The sequence below is a fragment of the Crocodylus siamensis genome, chromosome 7, assembly GCF_052110815.1.
Source record: "Crocodylus siamensis isolate JL-2025a chromosome 7, ASM5211081v1, whole genome shotgun sequence".
Taxonomy (NCBI): domain Eukaryota; kingdom Metazoa; phylum Chordata; order Crocodylia; family Crocodylidae; genus Crocodylus; species Crocodylus siamensis.
Genome location: NC_143401.1, coordinates 88,594,669 through 88,611,828, shown reverse-complemented (window position 1 = coordinate 88,611,828; position 17,160 = coordinate 88,594,669). Strand labels below are relative to the sequence as shown.

At 39.7% G+C, this 17,160-nt stretch overlaps 1 protein-coding gene across 2 annotated transcripts in view; it reads left to right on the top strand.

Annotated features, from left to right (window-relative positions):
* FHIP2A (FHF complex subunit HOOK interacting protein 2A) overlaps window positions 1–16,923 on the top strand; it is a 49,447-nt gene extending 32,524 nt beyond the window's left edge. For both annotated transcript variants that reach the window (XM_090056829.1, XM_090056830.1), the window contains 5 exons: window positions 2,320–2,410; window positions 3,906–4,049; window positions 10,645–10,785; window positions 12,147–12,250; window positions 12,361–16,923. In XM_090056829.1, coding sequence (XP_089912955.1) covers window positions 2,320–2,410; window positions 3,906–4,049; window positions 10,645–10,785; window positions 12,147–12,250; window positions 12,361–12,466 — 586 coding nt within the window. In that variant the 3' untranslated portion in view covers window positions 12,467–16,923. The remainder of the gene's footprint in view (window positions 1–2,319; window positions 2,411–3,905; window positions 4,050–10,644; window positions 10,786–12,146; window positions 12,251–12,360) is intronic.
* Window positions 16,924–17,160: the final 237 nt, after the last annotated feature.

Below are 17,160 nucleotides of genomic sequence, written 5' to 3'. Positions count from 1 at the left end.
AGACTCTACATAGTCTTTTTGGCCTTTTAGCTATGAAGCTGCTGGGTTATAAAGATATGTCCCCTTTCATGAGCATTTGTTGTGTTCATCTTTCCCTTAAGTAGCCAGTCTCCTAAATCTTGACAATCCTGCACTGAAGACAGTGGGAATTTTGCATAGCTCAGCCCATAGTTGTCCCCTGAACAATTGTAGTGGGTGCAGTGGGTAGTGGAGGATGAATTATAGTTCATCCATTGTTCCCATTCTCAGGAAATGATGCCACATCTCTCTCTCCTGTAATTTATGGCTGTGCATACTCTGAACTAGAAATGAGAAGTCTTGGTGTAATTTATGTCAGCTTGTCTGTACACACATGGAGATTGCAGTAGGATCTAAAATAGTAAAATGTCCATCTATCCTGATAACCTGCACAGATTGCAGTATTACTGTGCTTTGCAGCTAGGCAGCAGGGGATAGGTAATATAACTTAGTTGTCGTTAGCAAATAGCTGTCCTTGAATGGTTGCTGACTGACAACTAAAGCAGCATAGCCAACACTGATAGAGTTTTACCCCTGATTCAGGAGAGATTCTTCACTGGATTAGATGGAGTGTTATCCCTGTCTAAGGTGTTGCATCTTTTTTTTTCCCCACTACTTTTTTTACAGCAGTTTAATGCCAATTACATCTCTGTAAGTGTTCTGTCCTTCCATAGACGCAAAGAGGACAAATTATTAAAAGTGTTTTAGTATTGGTATTTTTCTTGATGGTAATAATATGAAGAGTGGGGTCAGATGCCATCTAATAACTTAATCCACATTAGCAAGGTAGCACCAGTGTTTTGGTGTTAGTCATATCATAAATTACAACATGCCATGAGCTCAGCTAATTTATGGTGCCATAAAACAGCTAACAAGCCACAAACATGTTCCTCATATAATGTAAAATATCTTTGCGGCTGTTTTCTATGGTGCCTTAAATTGAATGTGTAGCATGTGTCCTGGACCTGGAGCTGTCCTGACCAATGCAGATTATCACCTGTTTATTGGCTTTGGCACCAGATAGCCCTGGGCCCAGCTTGAGACCAGCAGATCTTGGCAGTCAAGCTGGAGACTGCCCTGGGTCTCAAAATGGCTGAGTGTCAGGATCAGTCATGGGCCATGCCTGGGGCTAAGATGTAGCTGCCCACACCCAATCTGTGGGATTAGGATTGAGGCAGCCCCAGGACCTGGTTCAGTCCAGCGGTTGCAGAGTTGGGACTGGAGGAATCTTATGCCCCATCTCATATCTAACCTACCAGGGTGCATGATTTTGGGAAGGAGTATACAATTCCTCTCATCCTGGTTGTGCCATTATTTTAACATCTGCCAGGGACCCAAGGGAAGTAAATTGTTTGAATACCAGACTGAATAGTTGTAGTGTGTTTTGTTTTGTTTTCCCCAGACACTGTTGTCCAGTTATATTTGCATTAGTTAGTGGAATGGAAATCTCCTGGGTATTTGAAATGCTTTGCAGAAGATTTCGCTTTTTTCTTTGTTAATAAGAAGCACATGGGGGATGTCCGCTGGTACTCTGCTTTCCCTTGCACACACAATTCTCACTGGTATCACTGGCCATTCTCTGCCTGTAGGGAGACACTGGCAACCATTTGTGAAAGTCAGATTTTCTTTAACTTACCTCGGATGGAGTAATTCTTGCTTATTTCCTTGTAATGAGTTAGCGTTTCCTAGAACTAAGACTCAATTCAATGTCTGCTGAAGGCTTATAGCCATTACACAAAACTCAACAAATGGCAGCAATATTTGTAGCTGGAACATCTACCAACAAATAATCCATTATCTTCTTTACTGTATTTCATCATAACAAACTGAAAATAAATTATTTATTCAATAAAAGCACTTAAAATTAACTTAATTTAGCTTTAAATATGGATTCTGTTCTCTTGGACTTGATGAGTGGACCAATAGACTTTCTCTGGATTTGGCCTTGATGTGGTTTAATCTTGAGCAAATGCTGGGAAGTGGCTATGATTTTCCACCTTCTTTTTACTAGCCAGCTTTCAGAAGTAACAAACCCTGCACTTTTTTCCCCGTATTTTGTACTAGAGAAACAAACTTTTGTACATCTAAGCACACAAACACTTCAGAATATAAACCAGTGGTTATATGACTAAATGTACTGACCATAGATTTCATGGTGCTATTTCTTCATGTAATGTTACCTTGTTAACCCACTTTGTACATTAAACAGATGATTCAGTCTTGTAACCACTGCTGATGAAATTCTGGCCTGCTATCATACAGACTAACATTTATTTATCAATGTATTTATATTTCTTTTAGCTTTCTCTGTCTTGTACCTGATGAAGCCAAATCTTCATACCACGTAGAGGGTACAGGTTATGACACCTACCTCAGAGATGCCCACAGACAGGTATGGTACAAAACTCATCTTTTCCTCTCACTAATCACTGCAGGAATTTGAATTGCTCATTAGAATTTACACATGGTTTTGGAAAAGTTTAGTCCTATGGAAAATATCTTTCAAAATAAGCTGGTGATAGAAGAATGCAAATTCAGTCGATATGGACTAATCAGAACTTACCTGTAGAGTTTTTAATTGAGTTGAAATCCAGTTACCACAAATATAATGGGAATTATGAATGATTTTAAGCACATTAATATTCATACAAGAAATATAATAAGAGGAAACCTGCACTGCAGACTGGTTCTTAAATTGCTTTTGTGTTTATTTGCATTCACTAGATGAATTGTCTGGCAGGATCTTTGGAAGAACTGAGGGGATGTAAAAATTCTGTATATGAGTTACAGAACCCAGGGCTTTCAAAACAAAGGTTCAGTGTAAATAACGTGTAGCCTCAGGCATGCAGGCTTGAAGTTGAGAATGCTGGTGGGAAGGGAAAACATCAATGTTTAATATTTTGAAATAACAAATGGAGTTTTTGTTTTGAAAATATAATGAAAAATCTCCTTGGGCAGAGAATAATTGACATTTGTTTGTAGTGTTCCCAAGGAAGGCCTGTGAATTCCTATAGAAGAACAAATTTGTACAAGAGAAATTAAAGAAACAAGGACAAAAATATGTGTAGCAGTGCTAGTAATATTTTCCACTGTCTGAATGGTGGTAAGAACACTTAAAAACAGAAAGCTCTGCCTTCTGCATTGATAGGAGAGTTTTATCCATCACCTTTCCTGAAGAGAAAGGAAAATGGAAAGTGAAAACTTGGGGAGAGCAGCTATTTCCATACAGTTCTCATAAAATTCTAATTTTGGATGCAGGAAAGTGCATATTATCTCCCTCCTTGGGGAAAAAAATCTTCTGAGAGCTATAAGAGAGGAGAAATGGTGTCTGCCATATATTCACAAAGATATGCCTGTTGTTTCAAATGTTTAACTTGAAAGGAAAATCTCCATGCTGGTATGATTCCACCCAAGTAGTTGTTCTAATTCCTTAAGTCTGTACTTTGAGGAAAATTCACAAGGGATTTTTCTCTCGCACCTGTTTTATTCCAACATAAATTCACTGACTGCCATTACTCCTGCTTCAGATGAATCCCAAGCAGTATGTATGCATCACTGTGACCATCCCATACTGGGATATGCCCGTATGCCAAGCCAGCAAAAATGTCAGGGCTCCATTCTCCCTGAAAGATGTTTGTAGAAGTCCCATAAGGTTGCACACATCATTGGGGGAAATGGGTATTTGCATGGAGGCTGATATTTTTTTGTCACGGAGTGTTTTCAAAACAGGATGGTTGTAAGAAGAGAAGTTCTCCCGTAGCCACCACTCATAGTTCTGTGCATCACTGGGTAGGAACAAGACGTGAAATGGTTTCTACAAATGATCTTGCTTCTGCAGTCTGCACTGTGTTTTGTTTAAAGTTAAGTATGTTTTGCTTTCTTCCTAGTTCCGGGATTATTGTGCGATCTGCCTACGATGGGAGTGGCCAGGTTCTCCCAGGTCTTTGGAAAAGTGCAATTTAGAAGCACCATTTTTTGAGGGACATTTCTTGAAAGTTTTGTTTGACCGAATGGGCAGGATTCTCGATCAGGTAACAGAAAGCACATTATGACTCTCATTTCTGATGCTATTATTTTCTTATTAACGACTAGTTTCCACAAGGTCACATCAATGCCTATACTACATGCTCAACAGTATATTATTGTGTAACTCCCCCACCATATTCTGTATAATTTGACTTCTCTAGGTAGTAGGAACATTAAGGTTTTAGTTTGGCAGTCTTCTCCAATTGCCAGAGGAGTTAGTCTACATCATATCCTTGCTGTTGGGATTTCTAGACTGGTAAGTTACGTAGGAACTGGCACTCTATAAATACTAAAAGTAGATTAACTTCACTTACACTAAACTCCATTTACTTCTGTTAACAGACTTTTTTGTGTATTAAATGTTTTCTCTAATCTTACATTTATTTAAATTAAAATACAGATTGTTAGAAATGTCCCCAAAGTTTAAGGTGGGTAAGGAACTACTGTTGTCAAATTAACAAAAATTCAAGTATTTCTTGCATGATTGTCCTCCCAGCAGAAAGTGGATGTTATAGGAAGGAATAAGGGATGGAAGAAAACATGTTTAATAGCTAAAAAGCTGCTTGTATTTTTAACAGGTTGTAAAAAATATGACCTTTGCATATGTTAGCTTCATTAAGCCTATTCTGATTTTTCCAGCATTTATATTTACATTTTTCTAACAGTTCAGGTCCAGTATATACTAATAAACTTTACTGTATAATAACTGTCCATTATATTAAAACTAAAACAGTATCATTATATATTTTACACCATGCTGTCCTTATACTAGAGAGCTAAGAACATTTCTAGAGGGTATGGATTTCCTCCCCACCAACTCCAATAGACCTAAAAATAAGTCTTTCCCTACCATTTCATTATATTCTAATATTAATATAGCTGTTACAAGCAGAAGAAATTGGTGATGCCTTTTTGTTTAACCCCATTTTATGATATTTTTTCCTTTCTCTTTTTTCTTTCTCTTCTCTTTTCTGCCTTTATCTTCTCTGTGGCTCTGTCTTCACTAGAGGAGGGAAAAAGGGTGATTTTTTTTGTGTGTACGAAAACTGTAGACTTTGTTAGGATTTTACCTCAAGTTCCTGAAGTTGAGCTAGCTCTTAGAGTTAAGACCCCTTGCACACTTCTTTCTCAAGAAAACAAGACCTGAAAGTCTATATTATCTCCAGAGTAGTGTTACATGCTATACAAGTGGTGCTTTCAAGTGTTCATTGAAAAGTGAAACCTTCTTCCTTGACAATTTTTGTAAGTGCAGATTAGACAAATACTTGTGTGGGATGGCTTAGTTGAGGGTGTTTTTGCTTTGAACAGGGATTGCACTAGACAACCTTCTTAGGTCCCTTCCAGCCCTGCTTTACTGTGGTTCTGTGATTCCCTGAAAACAACTTTGCAGCTAGCTCCATGTGTAAGATGGTGCTGCCAGGAGAGATGGGAAGAGCCAGAAGAGCAGATGGGGGCTCATAGACCCTGGCAGAAGGCAACAGCAGCCAGAAGCTGTGACCTGCCCATGTTTGGAGAAAAGACCACACATGAGTTGAATTTAATTTATAAAGTCGAGGAGATTTCAAAAGGAGAGGTGGTAGCATTTCATCGTTACGCCACTGAGAGCCTATACACGAGTGCAGAGGCTGCTCCAACCTGCTGGAATTCCAGCACATTGGAGCAGACTCGATGAATTTAGTCAAACAAACTTTAGTTCAAGTGCACCTGCTGCCATTTTTAAGCACAGGACCATTAAAGCATGAGATGCAGCAGTGCTTAATTAGAGCAGCTCTGAGAGCCACTCTAATTAAAGCACTGCTCCCCCCACTTTGTCTACATACTGCAGAATGTATCCTTATATCATGTCATCTTCAGTGTACTCCATCCAGACTAAGTAAGCCCTTGGGCAGATTTTGTACTGTAACACTGAATTTCTTTGAGTTTTATTATAGTTAGATGTTTATTGCATTAGATTAATCTTATTTTTCCACATTGGAAAAGACTGAGATTTCAAAGTCAGGTATGCATGCTAATGCATATATATCATTAACCACTTGATTTTAATACAACTATGTTTTGTATGACTTTGGGTGCATCAGAAATTCCATATTTTTGGGGGAAGAGGAAACATTCCTCTGGCAAATGGTTTTTGTATCTGTTGTACTTGTTGCATCCCGTTTAACTTAAAAAACATGTTGTATACTCTTAAGGTCTTGTTTTCAATACACACGTATTCCACACATCACTAACTGAAGTGTTATTAAAACTGAGTCATAAATAAATCCACGTATCATCAGCTCTTAGGAAGCATAAATCTCATACATTTGAAAATTTTGTTTGGGCAATGAGAGAGAAATAGTAAATTGTAAAAGGGACAAAATATATCCCTCTGGGACCCCTGAAGAACAAATGCCTACTATTGGAACAAAAATAGCATCTGTTATTGAAGCACAATGCCAATTTGATGTAGTACCTGTCAGCATGGCCCAATTTCAGAGTTAGTCAAGCAAGATGTTACGGTCTGTGGCATCAAAAACAATACTCGACTCCAAAAGAATTAAAACAAACAACCTGAACTGGGCAGCACGAGTAAATTGCTAGAGTGACTTCCTACCAGAACCTGCCCTTAAAACCAAATTGAAAAGTGTCCTGTGAATAATTAGTAGTGAAGTGCTAATGTAACCCAGAAAAATAACCCTCAGCTCTATCAGATGATTTTGACATGATCCATGCTATTGGAAATGCCAGCCCCAAATGGAAAATTTAGAAGAGCATTTAATTATGGACACAGCAGCTGCAGGTTGTGTTAATCGCTCTTTAAGCATTGTCACAATAATATAATACTCTTATGTAGTATTTTTTTATTTGCAGATCATAGAAGGCTTTACAGAGGTCAGTATTCTTAGCTTTGCTTTATTTAGTGAGGCAGAGAGACAGGTCCAAAGCCACCAAGGAGGCCAGTGGCAAAGCTGTGACTAGAACCAGGTCTCTTGAATCCCAGTTCGGTGCTTTATAACTAAGTTACGTTTCCCTCTGTTAGTAGTATAAACTGTACAGTACAACCCTGTTATAACAAACCTTTGCCTTCAGCTTCCCTAACTGATTGGAACCAATCCTTTTCATCATTACGAGACAGCAAATTGACTAACCCTATGATGGGAACACCTTTTAAAGAACTTTTCTCTCACTCTCCCACAGGGGTTTGTCAAATAATGAGGCTGAACTGTGTTTGCATGATGCTTAGCTCTTTGTTTCTTAAGAGCTCATGTGGTCAAGTAGTTTCTTTCCTTCCTGTAGTCTGAGTGCTGTGGAAAGGAGTTGGCTTGACCTGATTCTGGCTGGTACATCCTGGGAGTAATTTATTCACGATCTCACCCGTTCCTGCAGCCTCTCCGTGTTTCTTCAGAGTTGAGCTTCCAGCCCATGTGGCTGTGATGAAAACTGGGGGCTGGGTTAGCTGATGCATTGGTGCCTGACTATGTCTGCTGACAAGCAGAGAAACAAATGCTCTGTGAGAAGAAACTCCTATCCTGAAAGCTTCAACTACTTCAAAACCCAATACTTCCACCTGCTGAACAGGCATCGCTGCCATGCCTCATCCTCTGCTCTCACCTTATTGAATACTATGTCCCGTCCAGGGTTTCAGTCCTCTTCTCATCAAAGTCTTCCATAGGATTGAGCTCAGGTCGCTTTAAAGCTTCCTGAAGCAGCTCTGTTCCTCTGGCGCAACAAAACCATCAACCTCAAGAGGAGGGAAACACCATGCACAACGAGTTGTGCTTTCACAGTAGATGAACCCAGATTGTGCACTTGTTTCTGGAAGGAATTGGGATGATCTTGAATATCTGCCTTCAGAATAACTTGGCCTTGTTTGGGAACACCATCTTCAGCTTACAAACATCCTGATCATTTTTGCACTTTTGATCTAGAGGTCTTAAAATCCTTTACAAACGAAGATAAGGATCAGTTCCCTATCACATCGATGGAGGCTGAGGTACAAAAATAGTTCCCACTGATTGGGGGTAGAAAGAAAAGAGAGTCTTGTAAGTTCACTTCAACCAGTCTGTGAAACACCTGGCTTCCCCCTTGAGTGACATGTTATAACCACAGGGGAGAGGTGTGAACTGTCACCTGATGTCTCGGTAGGACGCAACTGAGAAGTGTAATGATAACAATTTAAATGTCGTTATAAACTGGTTCTCCAGTGATCATTTTAAAAAGTCAAAATATCACCTCAGTAGCTGAAGAATAAGTACCAGGAACAGATATATGAAAATACCAGTTTTATGGAAATGTATTCCACTAAGGGAATTCTTATTCCTACCCATTGTTTCCATGCTTTTCTCTGAAGGCTGTCATTACCAGGCCAGGCAGACACAGATTTCTCAAGTTCCTGATGGTGGTTACATTTTTATTTGCTCTTTAGAAAGGAGCACAAAATACCCTTCCTACTACGAGTTGGCCAAGCTGCTTTCCTGGCCCTGAATCCCACAGTGCAGTACTTGCTTTTGCCACGAGATGGCCTAGCCATCTGTAAATGTCCTTCCTATTTCGGAGTGAAAGAGAAGGAAAAGAAAGAAGAGATCAGCCCTAAGCATTGCATAGTTTCCTATCTGTATGTTTCTAGTGTGCGTATCATTGTCGTTCATAGTCATCCAATAAAAGTCAGCAGCCGTTTTATCGAGATGGATTCTATTATGCAATTTCTGAATAGCTTGGCAGCGGTTTCTCCTGAACGGGATGTAATCTGTTCCAGCAGAGACAAAAACTGAGAGAGTCTGCTAAAATAAACTGAAATTCTCAGCCTGACTGAGTCACGGCCCTGTTCACACTATAAAGATCTGTGAACTGATTCTGCACTGATGTTTAGGGGACACCACGTGATTGCCAGAATCTTCCAATATGCCGTAATACCTCCCTCTGAGATATTACTCCTCCCTAGATCTCATGGCTCTGTATAGGAGAGCAAGTATTATTATGTCCGTTTCCCAGTGCAGGACAGTGGCTTTGGATTGCATAGAAGATAACTTGTAGTTGACCCTATCTTTATTTAGAAAGGACCTGCATGTATGAGAGCCTGCTTGTGACTTTGGATAGGAAGAAAGCTAGTGCTTGAAGGCTGCACAAAGGCAAGAACTTTAATGATTTTAAAATCAGCACTGGAACATGCATCCTAGAAGGCAAAATGCTGGAAAAGGTGTATGTTATTACAGGATGCTTTCCAAGCAGTGTACCAACATGTTAATCAAGTTTTATGGAGAAGTTTGAGGTTTAAAATAATTGAAAATAGACTGTGTATGTGCAAAAGCTCCTTTTAAAGCAAAGGAGGATTTAAGTCCACTAACACCTAATGGCAACTTTAAAAGAGGATAGTATTTTTATTGCCTATGCTGCAATTATTCAGAAAGCTTTTGTGTTAAAAGGAACAAAAATACATGCATGTAAAGATATCTACATTGACGAAGCAGCTAAAACTGGAGTTTAGTTGACCTGAAATATTGAGGCCAAATCCTACAGGAAAATAGTGCTCAACCTTTCTACAGGGTAAAGTTTTGAAAGTTAGGACAGGCCTCCTTGATTCTTCATCACTGAGCAGCTCTGCCTTGTTTTAAACCACAGCTACAAACTGCACTCATTTTGCTGTAGTCAACCTCTCCTGTCCACCCCTCTAATTCTCCATCACCAGCTTTCATGCTCATCGTAGCTGCGGCAGCTGTTGAAGCTGCCACTTCAGCACAAGTCATCTCCTTCGTTCCTTAAGACTTCTCTTTGACACTTGGGCTGATGTCAGGCAGCATCACTCCATACATGCCTATCATGCTAGTTTTCTGCTGATTCTTTACTACTCCAGATACTCAGTGCCATCAATACTTAAATATCCTGACATGGACTTCTTTAGCGATATCCCTGCAGCTCCTCAATCTTGGGGTCTTTGCAGTTATATTTCCTGTATCAGTGAACTACTCCCATTGCAACATGATGGATAGTGTGTGCTTTGTTCAAAAATGTAATGATAAGATCAACAAAGGCTATGGCAAAACTAAGGGCACACCCATGGCTAATAAAAAGATTGGAAAAGAGAATATTTCAAACATGAGATCACAGAAGGAGAACATGTAAAAAAGGTCAGGCACATTCAGTTTAATGGAAAGGTGTAAAGCAGTCACAATTACTGCCTGTTCCAACAGCCAGCCTTTGGGGCTTTTTCCATTTAGAAATCTGTTGATGCTGATTTGTTTGTGACTTAACCTAATTATTTTATCTGTTCCTCTCAGTCTGTTTTAGGCCCTTAGATGGCTCCCAAGCTCCTGTAATCTCAATCAGCTTCTCAATACACAAGTGATCAAATATTTAGATCCTGTATAATCTTTAGCTAGCACCTCACTATATTTATTGTCTGTTTATTTATTTATGTGCGTGGGTAGCCTGATCTTCTGAATCAAAGACCTTGAATAATGATGATATTTGTTGCAGAGCAGCGTGCAGTGTGTTGTGGCTGGGGGATGGCAGGACTTCCCTGCTATTTTAACTGGATTCCTCCCTGCTTCAGTAGCAACCTAAACATGGATTATAGGAAGAAGAGCCGTAATGAAACTAACTGATGACTCCTTTTGTTCACAGCCATACGATGTAAATTTACAGGTTACGTCTGTGTTGTCCAAACTCTCCCTGTTTCCTCATCCACATATACATGAATACCTTTTGGATCCCTATGTAAATTTGGCTTCAGGTTGTCGATCTCTCTTCTCTGTTATTGTCAGGGTGAGTAAATGAAGAGGTAATGTTTATATGTGCTTACGCCATGGTGAGAAACTTTGAATCTCTGTAACTAATTTTAAAGGGTGGGTAATGTTGACTTTAGAGTGGCAACAGTTCAGTCTCTTGCAAGGAATATAAAGATTTTTTACATGTCCTACAAGGGAAATTCACTTTCCACTGAATCAGCTGGTTGTATCTGAAGATGTTTCATCGCCATGTTCATGCAATCTCATCATATGGATGTAGAATTCCCCTTACATCTTCAGTAATATTGTTTTAATGCTGGGTAGGCCATACTGCTGTCATTCATGTGGTAGTGTCACATGCTGCTGTAAGTACAAGCATCCATCTGTCCTGAAACTGGATTATGAAGGAGTTGGCTTGGATTCAGGCCCAAGTAAGCTCCACTTCTGAACACTGCTTTGCATGCAGCACTATAACACATGGTCTTGTGTCCTAGCCAAGTGAGACTCCCTCCCTCTGCCCTGCCTGTAGAGCCCAGTCCACTATAAAATAGCTCCTACTTATCTCCCTCCAATCTCATCTCTCCCTATAGCACACTGCCATCTTCACTTGACTAAGCAAGCCTCTTCTCTGACCACAGTCCCTTCTCTCCTGAGCCAGGGGTGAATCCTTTGATAACGCTTTTCAGAGGGAGCTGTTCATTCTCCTACAGTGCCAAGCACATTGCTGGCACTTAAGTCTCCTGTCCCTTCATGTCACTGACTTCACACCCCCTATAATGTTGCACCTTAATACCTCCCTTTCTGCAATCTTATCTAAAACGATTATAATATTGGCCAACTCTGTTTACCTGTGTTAGTTAGACACATTCACCATGGCTACAGGAAATTTCCATTTGTGGTAGCTATGAAGAAGGGTTTACAGTGCTTACACCTTACATCTGTCTTTATCTGCTGTCCCCACATCTCTAATTCTTTCTAAGATTTTTTGGGTTTATGCAGTGCAGTTCTTTTGTCACTATCTAGTGACCAGACCTCATGGGTTCATAGTCTGCATGCGACCACGGTGCTGATCTTTTCAGCTCAGGCATTGGTCACTCGTGCTTGAAGATACAGAAGTCTGCCCCATTCAGTCTTTGCTGCCAGCCATCCATCTGGGGTGTCAGATTGCATCCAGATGACTCTGTTGGTTTCTCCAGTAATTAGAAGAAGGGCATGCTGTCAGTAGCTGACAAACTAGATAGAGTTTGGCCTGAGAATCCAAGGGCAGAAAGCTGCCCTTGTGGAACAGCTGTGTAGCTGAAATAACCACACCACAAGCTAAGTGCTATTTAAGGACCATTGTCTGGCTCTTCATTTGCATCACTTCATACAGTATGTCTCTGCCTCTGCGGTTTGCAGGTCGTTGGAGACCTTATGGTGAGAATCCAGCGCATTCCAGATTTCACTCCTAAACTTCTGCTGGTCAGAAAGCGTCTTCTTGGCTTAGAGCCTGAGGGGCCCATGTAAGTAAACTAAATTGCAGTCCTTTTGTGATATTTCTTTTGCTTTCATGTGCAGCTTCTCATCTTGTGTTGTTTTTTTTTCTCTTTTGTTTTTTTCCCCTTGTTCCCAGCATTGACCACATGACATTACTAGAGGGAGTGATTGTACTGGAAGAGTTCTGTAAAGAGCTGGCAGCAATTGCATTTGTGAAATACCACACCTCATCTACACCGTAAATGAACGTGTCATGTGGCTGAGCTCCAAAATCTTCTAGTACGTTTCAGTCAAAAAAAACAAAACAAAACAACAAACCCATTGACCCACTCAGGCAAGCAGGGATAAAGCCTCCCACCAAAGTGCACACGATAGAATTTCTGTTGGGTGATGGTGAATGGCAAGTTCTTGGTCATCGTTTCACAATTTGTCAGTACAAGCCGTGTTGTGAAGGAAATGAAGATCTATCCATTCAAGTTGACACTGAACCCAGAATGCAATCAAAGAGTCTTCAGGAAAATCAAAACATAACATTTCTAGCCATCGTTTGAAGAGCTGCAAAAACTGATGAACCCCAGGCTCCGAACTTTGCTCACTATTCTCTTGTTTTAACAGTGTTTTAGGAGTTTGGGGTTTTATTATAATCTGAGGCTTACATGCTTGCTTCTGTCTTGTGACCTTTATTATTTTTAAATATCAAGCTAATTTTGTAATGTTTTCATGTCTTAATTATTTAAGGGGCTTTTTTTCTCTTCAGCTGGAAATATGAAAGGAAAAGAGTGAGTCAGCAAGCAGAGAACAAGTGTATTATTTAAAATGGAGAGAGGATGAAAAAACCTGCAAATGCATATGATCTGTATGCGATTGATTTTAATTTTTTTGACTGTTCTGCAAAAAAATTTCTGATTCACTACTGCATTTTTCAGAAGTTGCATCAGTGTAAAGCTGATCTTAATGGAGTTGCACTGTACAACTGTCAGTAACGCAATGTTGAATCAGATCCTCTCTGTAGTTGGGAAGTATATTGTAAGAGTGGGTATTTGTAGTATGGTGGTCTTTGACTTTCCAAATGGTTTGTTGTGTTCATCTGTGTAAGTAGATTTGCTATAGACTTCTGCGTGTGGGCCTCAGTTTGTCTGAGTTATGTCCCTTTCTTAAGGCTGTTAATTATACAGGTCGTTAGTAGTAGTTGCTGAAACAGTATTCATTTTGTTTTAAAATGCCATTTAGCAGATGTTGGTTTAAGTATATTTCTGTGCCTTTAAAATTGGCAAAGGAAATCTTCTGTCATTCTTAACTCGTTTTTTTTACTGTTCTCATCCTAATGGTAGTGTCCACGCAAAAGATGGACTCATGCCACATGAGGCGGCACTCAAAGGGCTGATACTATTCTTAGGACCAAAACACCTCCCCTGGTTTCCACAGTGCTAGGAAGCAAACCTGCTTCCCAGTGCACCCTTTGCAATATGAAACCTACTAGCCAGCACAAGCTATGGGGTACATGTACCAGCCGGAGCAGACACTGAAGGCTCAGGAGGATGGACCCCTCAAGCACCCTTTGCTCCTGCTCTTTTTGAGTGATTGCAACTTGCACCTCAACAAGCTCTTGTTGCTGTCAGTGGCATATGCACTAGCAAGACAGAGGGGCTGGACATGCTCCTTAACCTTCCTCCCAGTCATGGTGATCTTTGCCCTGCTGTTTGCACAGAACAGTCCCCCTAGCCCCTCCTGTTGACATTGAAGCCAAGACAGACAAAGCAGGATGTAGCCCTGAATGTTTACAGTGTTTCCCTTTGCTTGTCTTGCCTAATACGCTATTTGCACACAGAGTGCCAGTTTCTAATCTGATTTACTTCAGTGTAAATTTGGACTAATTTAATCAAGTCACTTGAGTTCCTCCAGATTTGCATGAGTGTATCTGGCATAAGAATCTGGCTGCCCCTGATTTTGCTGCCTGTTTTGTTTTTTGGATTTTACATTTGTAGACACTTGATGGCGAGTACTTCTTTAAATTCGCAAATATATAAAGCGCAACAAGAGCGTTCTCCCCAGTCATGGGCAAAAATCGCTCCCAAGTATGTTTAGCAGTGGGAGGGTTCTGCTGGTGAATACTCCTGTAAGGTTAATGGGTTGTGGAGGCTAAAAAAAAGCAGGTTTGGCACCACTCCAAAAGAGAGAAGCATTGCCCAAAGGTGACTGCTGTAACACAGCACGTTGATTCACCAGCTCCCTGTGCTGCTTGCCATCAACAGAACTACAGTGTCTCACAACTGGCACGAATGATGTTCCCAAGAGAGCGTGGCTTTGGCTTTAACTGTTACATGGAAATATTCCTTTTAATTCCCTGTGCCAGATTTGCTAAATTTGGCCAAATAAAGTTTTCATCAGATAGGTTAATAAGAGCAGATTTAAGGAAGAATGGTTTCTCTTCATTCCTGTCCTTTTAGACAGATGTTTTGTGAGTAGCAAATGATTTTTAGAGTGGTGTGCATTACAATCAGTTCATTTGAGAAGCTTTGTTAATTTAATGCAACTGCCAGTACACAGTGCACATAGCACAAATATATATATATATATATTTGTAGATTTATATGTAATACGCACAGTTATGTTAACTTAGGCCCTCAATTAGCCAAGCATTTAAACATGAGCTTAATTTCAAGTATCTTCCCAAATCACAGTCATTTTAATGAAACTTAGGAAGATGCTCAAAGATAAGCAGTGGAGCTACACACACATTTAAGTGCTTTGCTGAATTGACACCTTTATTGTTTTAGCTTGTAGTTTGAGTTTAATTGTGTTTTCCTCCCAATTTAATTACTATTTTCATTATTTATTGGGAAACAAACCCTCTGACTCTTAGAATTTGCCTAATTTCCTATTAGCAACAAACCGGAAGACGTAACACTGTTAACATGAAAGCAAGAAAGATCATAAGGTAAATCTCCACTGGAGCAGTCTGAATAATGCAATCACAGTAAAGCCATTCAAGAAGTGCAGGGTGGAGACAGTGGCATTATTTTTTTAATCAGTTGCTGATTCCTGAGCTCATTGCACAGTAAAGGGTTGTATCCATCACTGCATGCAAAGACAGCAGCAGCATCTGTGTCTTTTAAATGCAAAACAATCCACCTAGCTGCAACTCTGATAAATTAGTGCTTGCACTGCAGAACAATAAAGGTTCACTGCAAATACTCTTAAATCGGAGATGTAATTGTTTAGTGTTCGGTCTTCAGTAGCCATGGTGATGCTATCTGACAAACCAAATGTAATTCAGTCCATAAATTATAAAAAGTGGATCTATGCTGATACTTAAAGAATCAATGAAAAGGAAAGCGTTAGCCTTTACTGCTTATGTGGGCGGTCCTTAGGAAACCATAATGACCAGAAATGATGACAATGACTTTATTTTATATATAAAAAAGACCATTTGAATTTTCCTTTAGAGATAGAGCTTTCTTTCTGTTTAAGTTTTTCATGCACTTTTATTTTTTAAAGCAGAGAGTTAAAGTCCACATTTTCATTCATCAGATCTATGTCTGTCACTGAGATGCCCGTTTTGGTTCTCTCTGTTTATACGTGCGTTTGTAACTAGTTATTTATTGCCCACAAGTGAACACCTGAGAAACACCGGCCTTGGAGCGAGATGTTCAGTGGATATGCAAATCCCTCAGGTGTGCGTGGGACTGGCAGGTGCTGCTCACTACCCTGGAAAATGTGGCCACTAGTGTTAGAGTGATATACTTGGGGGGTAAATAGTGGGAGTAGTTGGTTCCAATAAGCAGATCCAAACTGCATTTTAACCCTAATGCACATTTCTGTAAATAAAGACATTTTTACTTTTTTGCCATGTATTGTATGTACCTGATTTGGAAGCTGATGTAGAAAATTTTGTAATAAGTAACATATACGTGCTAGAACAGAAGTTTGTCCATAGTCTGTTTCCTGTAGTCTCCCTAGCATTCAAATCTTATCAATGTAACGTTCAGTAATGTATTCGTCTGTGCAATATGAGAGCTGTGATTTGATACACAGCTTCAGTCTGGTTGTACATCACCTGTGTATATACAAGGACCGAAATCCTGAGCTCGCTTACACTATTGCTAGTGTAAAGATTGTTACACTTGATTTTACAGGGCACCGGTAATCATGGAATTGCTTTGTACGTGCATGGTAAATTTCTTACCATGACTTACTATATGAATGCACAGCTGCCATGTGATTATGAAATGCATCCTTATTTGTCTTACTGAGAGAAATGTTACAGTGAAGTACTATGTAAAATCTACAGATTGCATAAATGTGCTTTGGGTTGTATGATAAATCCCAATCTGTAAACTGTATAATATACAAGGCTTTCCAACCATGGTCACTAATATTTTCTGTGCCCTGTAAAATAGTGTTACTCTATGAATATATTCTCTTTGTTTTGCCTCCTGCCTTGTTTACATTAAACAGAGGATATTCAGTAAACTTTTTCTATTGAACTTTGTGTAGGTCACTGACTGACAGTGTTGCCAAGGGTTAGCAGATGTGTGATTTCCAACAAAGGAACTGTTGAAGCAGCCACATTACAATACGTACAATACCAGGTTTTACAAAGGAGGTTGTGATACAATACAATTTTTGTGCTAACAATGCATGCAGGATTAAAAGGGATATTCTCAAAATAAATTAATCTAATTTAAATGAAGTGATTGCTGATTTATATTTTTGCAAAATTCCAGATGAGTTTTGGATGCTCATTTTTGGGAGAAAATGGCACAAAATCGCTGTGACAGAATGAAAATGTTGTATTTTGTATTGTGCATTTCATCCTGAAGGATATTCAGGCTCTGTACAAGTTTTGTGTTTCAACAAATGCAGCCATTTCTGGGATAAAGCGTAGCAGATGTTTGTTTGGACACAGCAGCAGTATGGTTTAGTACACAAAGTG